General features: G+C 40.9%; 1 protein-coding gene across 1 annotated transcript; it reads right to left on the reverse strand.

The window, feature by feature from the left end:
* Positions 1–2615: 2615 nt before the first annotated feature.
* Positions 2616–8249, reverse strand: LOC139308520 (ferritin heavy chain). Its single transcript, XM_070932105.1, has 4 exons — positions 7985–8249; positions 6139–6285; positions 3715–3840; positions 2616–2928 (listed from the first exon to the last, which is right to left on the reverse strand). Exons 1-4 carry the CDS (start codon positions 8093–8095, stop codon positions 2764–2766), a joined length of 549 nt encoding a protein of 182 aa, XP_070788206.1. The 5' UTR covers positions 8096–8249; the 3' UTR covers positions 2616–2763.
* Positions 8250–9838: the final 1589 nt, after the last annotated feature.

Consider the following 9838-nt stretch of genomic DNA (forward strand, 5'->3'; position numbering starts at 1 on the left):
CCTCCCTTTCTCCCTCCATCTCACCTTCAAGTCAGTCTGGATTCCTAGCAATGCCTAGGCAGGACTCTATAGTATTCCTGGCAACATTTTCCTTTTTCTTGCCTGCCTGTTTTGTGCCCAAGGACTAGAACTCGTGTCTCCTGGTTTCTAGTGGGCTGCCTTAACCATTACACTAGTGGCTATGTTTGTCATGTTAGAAACCTTGAAAGATGCTTCATAGTTCTCTAGAGACTCAGTGGAAATGTCCCCAACATTCAAATCTTTGCTTATCCTTCCTTTTGGTCTCTCCTTTAACCTTGTGGTCTTCAGATGTAATATACTTCATTTCCTCTGCCTATGATGGCTAGGGACGCTAAGAACTATGGTAGAACATTCCAGAGATCATAGTGGAAAGTTGGCCTAGCAGGTTATGAAATAAAAACAATGCATTTCAGACTTGAGGACTTTCATTGTCCTTGTTTAATGAAATGCAAAGGAGAATATCTTTTCTGTATAGCAAGTCTGTTCTGTAAACAATTTCTTTGCTCTTTAGATTTCTATCTCACCATTCTCCAGGGTCTCAAGGCAAGCTTACAGAATGGGACAGTCCCTTTATTTCATCTTCATAGTATAATCCTGCAGGATAGGTAAGTGTCTGGCCAAAAATTAGCTACTAAAAATATGGTGAAGGCTGAGCCTGAATCTTGGTCTTCAGTTTTTTAATCCAACATTTTAACATTGTTTCTCCTTTAAGCAAGATACCAAAATAAATAGCACAATCAAAAACATGCCAATTACATGGTATTTCATCATACTATAGACCAGATTTCAAAGAATGCATTAACTGAGAATAAAAAGGCTTTAGATGGTCTTGAGGTAGAGACATCACTGATTATATCACAAAAGCAATGCTATCAATAGAATTTGAAGAACATTGAATTTCTTTTCTGGGGAAAGGAGAAACCTCAAACGGGGGCTATGAGTAAGTAGAGTTCCATCAGTTAGCGATTCCAATTCGATATTCAGACTATTGTGCTAACAGAACAGTCTATAGTGAAGAGATCTTATCCTGTCTTGCAATGTCTTAAAAGTCTATTTCCGAAAATATTCTGTAAACATATTTGGCATATGAGAGTAAAACAGGACAATCTCAAGTGAATTATTGATTTAAAAAAAAATGCTGGAGAAAAAGAACCATTTTATGGCAGATAGTTAGTCTCTACTGCTATTATAAAATCAAGCCAAACTGTTTTAGGAACAAATGACACTTTGTCAGAATGTGGGTTGGCCAAGGTTGTAATTTTCCATTGTTACTTTAGCTTTTGATCTAGAGAGATAAGCAATGTGAGGCTTCATGTCACATGTCATATTTAGCTCTCTATTTGGAACCCAAAAGCCTCTTTAACAAAAAACTGATAGTATGGCTTATTATGTTGGTGCAGCGTATGAGACTTGTTTTGTAAAGCAGGTTTGGTTACAAAACAAAAACAAAATCTACAAGCACAGGAAAACTCTGGCTGCACCCAAGCATGCCTAATATTGCTTGACTCACTTTGCATCACTGCCCCACCCTTGCAGACTTCTCAAAAACACTTCTCACAGAAACGATGCCCTGTGGCTCTACAGCATTTTTCCCACTGAGGTTCCCATTCCTTATTATGGCTGAGCAACAGAATACAGCCCATCATAATCCAGCAAAGAATAAGTGTGACATGTAGACTGTACATGGTCAGTATTCAGATGACTTCCAACATGGGGCCACTAAGTGACACGCAGCATCACTTAGAAACCTAATCCCTCTTCAACATCCCAAACTGTGTCCCATTTAATACACCACACATTCAATGTTATTAAATCTTGCTGGGTATCCAGGCAACAGGTTTTAAACTTTTCTGCATATAAAATCCAACAAACAGTTTAAACCCCATAATTTGTTTTTAAAGTAAGCATCTTTATTTTAACTTAAACTTGCTCCAAAAGCTAGATTAGTTAGTTCTCCAGTGATGCAAAGCACTGAGAAATTTATTGTCCTAAAATGTAGACCAAGTTTGAGAAAGTATGCCACATAGTATAGCTTAATTTCTATTGAAGGTGGGTTTGTGCTCTTTATATGGAAGCAACTTCTTACTCACGATTATACAGATCCTACAGGTCAAACACAGAGCTGTCTGGACATGGCATTAACACTTTCTTATCCACATTCATTGAAGTGCCATCAATTTCAATGTTTACTCCTAAGTAAATATAATAGCCCAAGCTGTGCTGCATATTTCCTAGTATAAAAATAGGGAGTTTTATAAGTTGCAGCCCATACAATTGAATAGCTGACTGAACAAGCTTAATATTAATCAGATGCTCAGAAGTTGGGCAGCATTGTAACCGGGAATTACAAACATGGGCTGAGAGAGTGCAAATTAATAGGAATGAGCTACCCTTTGGATCCACGTCCAAAAAGTGTTTTGCTATTTGGCACATTGTTAATGCCTCCTTAAAGGAACCAAATCCACAACCATTCTGAAGCACATTTTTACCTTTGGATTGAGACCACAGCCATAACTTCATTTATAGGAAAACTCTTCTTGCATTGTGTGTTTTATTTTTTTTAAATTCAAAACATACTGCAGCACAACTGGAAATAAGTAGACCTAGTCATTTTATTGGGGGTGAGATATAACACATAAGAAGTAATTTTTTTTTACAATTATGGAAATATTAGAGATAAACCAAAGAAGCATGCACAAGTGTTGAGGATAAGAGTCTCTTTGCAACATTCATGGGTGTTTTTTAGTTCTCACTGTCACTTTCTCCCAGAGTGTGCTTGTCAAAAAGATATTCTGCCATTCCAGATTTTGGTGCTCCCATCTTACGTAAGTTGGTCACGTGGTCACCCAGCTCTTTGATGGATTTAACTTGTTCATCCAAGTAGTGAGTTTCAATGAAGTCACATAACTAGAAGACAAAATCAATATTACAAATCTATTCTCTCTTCCTAGAGGAGTAAAAGTTTTTTTTTGCAACTAAGAGAAACACAAATTAAAAAACATGAGTTACTAAACTCAATCAATGCTATTTAAAAGTTCCACTTCTGGCAAGCCGAAAAAAACCAAATTTGCCTAGAAAATATACATCTGGATGCATGGGCAGCAAAACAGTAGAACCTGATCCTTCAAAGTATGAAAGCAAAAATTAAATCTATTATTTATATGACCCTAGGACACCGTGAAGATCCATTACTTCCATATTCTAATTCTTTAGTGAAATTTGAAACAGTAATTTGCATCTTGCTCTGTATTTAAAGAAATACAAGTAGTCCTTGACTTGTATCCATTTGTTTAGTGACTGTTCAAACTTACCACAGCACTGAAAAAAGTGACTTATGACCATTTTTCATACTTACAACTGCAGCATCCCCTTGGTCACATGATCAAAATTCAGACATTTTGCATGTATGAGTTAGTGTGCCCAGGGTCATGTGATCACCTTTTGCAACCTTCTGACAAGCAAAGACAATGGGGAAGCCAAATTCACTTAAACTGTGTTACTAAATTAACGACTGTAGTGATTCACTTAACTATGGCAAAAAAGGTCATAAAATGAAGCAAAGCTCACTTAACTATCTTGCTTAGCATTGGAAATTTTGAGCTCAATTGTGGTTGTAAGTCAAGTAGTCAAGGACTATCTATAATTACAAGAAAGTCAACACCAGCCACATTACATAGAGTAAGTATGACTTACGTGAGGGTCATTTTTGTCAGTTGCTAGCTTGTGTAGATCCAGAAGTGATTGATTTACATTCTTTTCCAAGTGCAAAGCACACTCCATGGCTGTCAGTCCATTCTCCCAGTCATCACGATCCGGTTTCTAAAAAAAAAAAAATTTTTTAAACTGAACCATTGGAATCAGAATGATTACAACACCATGATATTTCAGAACAACTGGTTGATATAGTGAAAGATGGACTACTCAAGCCAGCACCTTTTATCTTTAGCACTTGTTTTCCAAGTTGCAAGACCAAATGTTTTAAGGGCACAATTTTTCCAGTCTCTGAACCTGGAATGAAACAGGGTTTCATGAAATAACTTTACAAAGCAAGCATCCATGAACTTGCTACCAACTGCTGCTATCTTTCCACCCCTCCTCTAACTTAGAACCTAACAACTTGAGGAGTAAAAGAAATCAACTGGCTTAGTAATGTCTGAAAGAGTCAATGATGCTAGTTTGATTCTAAATGTTGCTCAGTTACAATTTCTAGCAATCTTTGTTGGCCCACCAACTGGACTACAATTCAATTACAATTGAATTCCTATTGTTTGAAGATATTCTCACTTAGGTTTCTTTTAATAAAATAGCTCTTTCAGCTTCACCTGTTGCCCACAAACATAAGGTGGGTTTTGCCTTTAAGACATAGGCAATCTAATCTTTGTAGGTTTATTAAATAGGTTATTTGTCCTGTGCAAACACTATAGAATCAGCTAAAACAAAAACATTCTTGTACATTTTAGCCTTGTTATCAGTTCAGAGGAGACAGCAATAGCAATAAGACTTATATACCGCTTCACAGTGCTTTACAGCCCTAAGTGGTTTACAGAGTCAGCATATTGCCCCCAACAATATGGGTTCTCATTTTACCAACCTCGGAAGGATGGAAGGCTGAGTCAACCTTGAGCCTGGTGAGATCTGATCTGCCAAACTGCTGGCAGGCAGTGATCAGCAGAAGTAGCCTGCAATACTGTACTCTAACCACTGCGCCACCACCACAAGACAACACATGAATCCATGCTTTTCCCAGCGGTTTTCAAGATTACTATCTAGAACAGGGCTGTCAAACTCCCAGCCCATGGGTGTGGTGGCTCCGTTACCTGAGCCTGTGTCATCGGCAGGAGAGGACTCCGAGAGTGAAGGAGAGGAGTTGGCAAGGCCTCCCTCTCCAGGACCCTCCTCTTTGGCAATGCCTTCGGTGTCCGCCGAAGGGCAAGAGATAGGGCCGGGGCCAAGCACGTCCACACAGCCACAGGTGGACAGTGATGAGAGTAATGAGTCTTGGCTGGATCCTCGACAGTGTCGCAGAGATAAGCGCGCGCAGCAGAAGAAAAGGCGTGCCCGAGATTAGGCTGAGTCACTGGACCACATCCCACAGGGTATAAAAGGGAGCGTGGTGGCCAGTCAAACCTTATGACGAACAAAGCTGAAAGCTTCCACGCCATTCTGCATTGCCGGACTTTTGCTATAGACTTTGCTGGATTATATTTGGACTTGATTTACTCTAATTATTGAACATTTACTTTGATGTACCAGAAGCGGAGAGACGTTATCTCTTCCCTTCATAAGTAGTAAACTCTTGGCAGGCAGCCACTAGGTTGCTGCCAAGTTCCGTTATCATAAGGAAAAGGATTTTGTCGGCTGGTTTGGTTTTTAACTCTTGGACGTCTGTTGGTGTGTGTGCGTGTGGGACGGGGACAGAACAATGGGCTGGATGCATCGTACACTGGCCACTCCCACAGCTCGTTTAGCGAAGAGGAAAAAGTCCCAATATGCTGCCGTGAGTTTGACACCCCTGATTTAGAAAGAACTCTGTACACATCAGTATATCAGTCAAGAGCCTCTGCAAATTCTAAAGGCTATGGGGACATATCACAGCCTGTATAGGAGTCTCATAGAGACTCTTGATCTATGTAACCTGATCATGGGCAGAGATAAACCATGGGGGGTAAGCTTTTTTGTCATTTATCAGGGAGCTGTGCTAATGCCCTATTCTGGGGAATAATAAGGCTTCTCAAAACCATGGTGATCAAGGCAAGATAGGCTCAACAGCCACACACAGTAAGTATAACATCTGAACAGAGCCACTTTAGATCAACATTTTCAGCAGAGAACAAATTCAGAGTTTCTATGAGAACTTCTTGCACCCCAAAAGCATTTCAGGTAAAGCAATAGTTCTTGCCATTTTTTCCACAGCTGTTCTGATCACAACATGAAACACTTTGCTTATACAACCTCCTGAACTAATTTAAGTCATATCTGTTAATTATGTGCAGTTTCTTGTATTGAAATCTAGATTCATGATACATCATTCTCAATTTCTCTATAGAACCCTAAGCAGAAAGCAGCAATATTTCACTTATCATATTCCTGCCATCTCATCTCCCCTGTTAAACCTACCTTGATATCATGTAAGAAGATGCGGCCACCTCTCTTGTTCTGCAGCTTCATGAGTTTCTCTGCATGTTCACGCTCCTCACGAGACTGGTGCAAGAAGTACTTGGCAAAATTCTTCAAGGCCACATCATCACGGTCAAAATAATAAGACTGAAAATCAAAATAAAACTCTTGCATTAGGATAGTCATCTATTCATGCTTAATCCACCAGTTTGCATTTTCCTAAGATAACTAACAGCTAGCAGAATCCATGGGACATATGACATAAATTCCATTGCTTTGGGGCATGCAATGGCACACACAGGTGGGAAAAAAGGCAGAGCTTGCATTATTTCTGATGCAATCTAACTCCCTTGCCTCCCTGCAGATGTTGCTTATTACTAGACAATTAAGACAGCCCAAGGTGTTATACAATATGAAGTGCTCATACTTGTGTGGAACTGGCATTTAAGATCAAATCATCAAACGTTCTCTATATCCTACAGCAAGAACAGGACCTGAAAACTATTTCCAAATCAAGGTAGCTAGTTCATTGCAACAAAGAACTTACTCTTTGCAAAATTAGACCACGTAAGAACAGGAAACAATTATTTGGATAAATATTGGCAAATATAGCTTGTCAAAAAATTATACAAGATTTTTAAATTAGATAAAATACCAACGAGAATTTTTTTTTAAACAATTCTGATCCAATTCCTCTATGATTGAATTATAAGTTCAGTCACGTAGCAAGCTTCAAGGAAGGCTTTAAAAACCCCTTCGATTTTAAAAGGCAGCAGCCGCTGCCAGAGTTAACATGCATGGTTATCGACAAGAGTCTTTCCCAACTTGCTGCCCTCTTGGACTTCAACATCAATACCAAACAATGTTATCAAATGCCTTTTACTAGAATCAAACAGTAGTTTCCCAGCACAGGGCGGAAATCCACACTTATCGAATTCGTAGAAAAAAGTACAAAGTCAAATAAAGCGCAATCACAATTTTTTTTTTTTAATCCGAGCAGGCACTGCTCATAAACAAGTTGCGTCACTTCTCCAGCAACCCGGAGGCATAAAAATCAGGCCCAAGAGGGATTCCTCCGCCCTCCCTCCTCGGCACAGTCAAGCCTACAATCCTTTAAGTCAAACAATACGGCTGTTAAACCACCACCACCACACAAAAATACAGGCGCCTTGGCTTCCATTTCTAGGTATGGAACTGTGAGGCTCAGCCGAGCATTACAAATTTTTTGGGGGGGAAAAAGCAAGGTAGCCTAGGCCTAAAGGGAAACGTCTTCTGACTAGCACCGATGATGTTACCTAGTTTGGTGTATGAAACGTCTGCAAGAAAAGAAGCAAGCTCAGAGAGCACCAAGGACCTCACAATTCAACCCCGAGCTACAAATATTCTCCTTTATTAGGAACCTCTTCGTATAATGCAGGAGCCACGCGGGTTGATCGAAGATCGAGGGGCTCGGAGCTTTCTTCCACGGAAAAGCCACGCACGAGAGCAACCCACGTGGAGAGAAGCCCCAAAACCAGCGACAGGGCAAAGTCCGAGATATGAGAGCCTGTTTTGGAAGCGGATCGGTTCTTCACTCCTCCCCTCCCCGCCGGGAAGCGGAGAAAACCTTTCGTGTTTTTTTGTTTTTTCTTACGAGGGATAAAACCCGCAGGAGGATTATATATCGCTCGCATAGGAGACAGACCTCGCTCGCGGCTCAAGGACGCTCGAGGGAAAAAGTGGCGTAAACACCCGAAGCTGCGGCGCGGAGGATTATTTCCAAATGTCTTCCAGGATTTGGAGGGGGGGGGTTTCCAGCGCTCTCCCTCCCTTCTCCCGCCCCTCTCCAAGAGACTCGGTTACTGACCATGCTGAGATACACGTAAGAAGCGTACAGCTCCAGGTTGATCTGTCGATTGATGGCTGCTTCGCAATCCTGATGGTAGTTCTGGCGCACCTGAGAAGGGGAGGAAGCCATGGCAGCGAGGGGTCTACTGTGTTGAATGTAGAGAAGTCGATAAGGCCCAAGCACGGTGGGTCGGTCGGTGGGTGGGTGGGTCGGTTCCGTCCAATCACTGTTGAAGCAGGAACCACCTTACGCCGCCGGCTCTCTCAAACGTTCTAAGCTCGGCCGCCTGACGTAGCATCTATATATATGGAGAGAGAGCGAGAGAGCGACGTGCCGAAGTCACGTCACAATTGGACACAAAGAGGCCACGCCCTCCGTAAACTGAGAAGGTGGGAGAGTCTTTCTCAGAACTCTCCCTCCGTTTTTTTTTTTTTTGTTTTTTTTTTTTTGTTTTTTTTGATGCACGCGCGTCTGGAGTAAGCGTGACTCAGCCGTTTCTTGAGCCCCGCTGCTCGTTTGGCTCGGAAGGCTTTGTTTGGACCGGAAGGCGTTCAGGGTGGGAGGGATGATGATTCCAAGAAACTGCTGAGTAGCCGCCGTGCTTACATGTCAAAAGAACACGTTAAAAGGGGGGGGGGGAACCCCTGGAGAGGAACCCGATCCTTTCCAAACTGAGGCAATTCTGACCGTGCTGAGTGAGGCAAGGCGCGCGCAACGCAGTGTCTCGGAGAAAAGCCAGTTGTGCAAGATGCATAGCTCATATATTTTTCCGTACCGCATACATAATATGCATGTGATCAGATCTCCGTTTTTATAAACGCGAAAACAAGAATCCGATGTTCATCTGGTTTTAAAAGATAGCGCATTGTTTGGATTTTCAGCGGAAAGGTTGCCTAACAGGCTGCTGCTATTCAGCATTCGACAGAATCTAGCTTAACTGTACAAAGTTATTCCAGAAATCTAAAGCTAGATCAGATTTACTAGCTTTCCTGAAGAGAAATCCCAGGGCTACCGTTGGAAAAATATTCCAGGAAAGTCATCGAAATAATTGCTATCAAAAAAAGCTACATGGACAATCAGGAGCTAAACTTGACCCAAAGGAGTATTTACTGTGCCTTACTTTTACTACAAATAATGGAAATTTTTCCATTAATTTATAAATATAAATATTTTCCTAAATATATAAATAAAGTCCTCTGCTAAAGCAGATCAAACTACAAGCCACATGAGGAATAAAACTCCTACCTGAAGGCTGAAAAAAACTGATAAAACAGAATAAGCTTTTTTTTCTCTTTAGATGGGAGTCATACCAGTTGATCTTTAGCAAATTGGGTTGTACAGTGAATTTATTGATCCCTAGTGGGTAAGGATCTTGTTGGCCCAAAATCAGAGCACCAACTCACTTTCCACTATATGAACAGTGCAGTGGTGGGTTGCCCCGAATGGGGTGAACTGGTAGCGGTGGCCACCTGAGGCTCCGCCCACCTGCCTGGACATTTCTGCGCATTCACAGAAGTGTTGCACGCGTGCCCACGAGCGAACCAGTAGTGAACGAAATTGAAACCCATTACTGGAACAATGTATAACTACCGGTATATATTTTGACAGTTCCTGGTAAAAGTTTGCTACTCAGCTTTGAGATGTATGTTTGCAGACATAACAAAAGCGCCCATTTAAAAGTTCTTTTTGTTTAACAATATTTTTCCATCATGTTTCTGGAGATTTGTAATCCCTTCCAGAAATTCAAAGAAATTCAATTAAAATTTATTCATTTTGAATCATGTAATTATTATTAGAAATGTTTATTTTTAAAAGGGAACTGACGTTCTTCCAAATAAATTGCGGGGGCTTATGAAAAAATAAGTTGAAAGC

Source organism: Pituophis catenifer, unplaced genomic scaffold, assembly GCF_029215685.1.
Source record: "Pituophis catenifer annectens isolate HBS135680 unplaced genomic scaffold, rPitCat1.0.hap2 SCAF_1, whole genome shotgun sequence".
NCBI classification, from domain to species: Eukaryota; Metazoa; Chordata; class Lepidosauria; order Squamata; family Colubridae; genus Pituophis; species Pituophis catenifer.

Excerpts from the sequence above, each read along its gene's own strand:
- LOC139308520 (XM_070932105.1), bottom strand. The coding sequence starts at position 8,095 with ATGGCTTCCTCCCCTTCTCAGGTGCGCCAGAACTACCATCAGGATTGC. Across the intron at positions 6,286-7,984 it reads CTTACGTGTATCTCAGCATG|TCTTATTATTTTGACCGTGA; the intron begins GTCAGTAACCGA and ends TTTGATTTTCAG. Across the intron at positions 3,841-6,138 it reads TCTTCTTACATGATATCAAG|AAACCGGATCGTGATGACTG; the intron begins GTAGGTTTAACA and ends TTTTTTTTTTAG.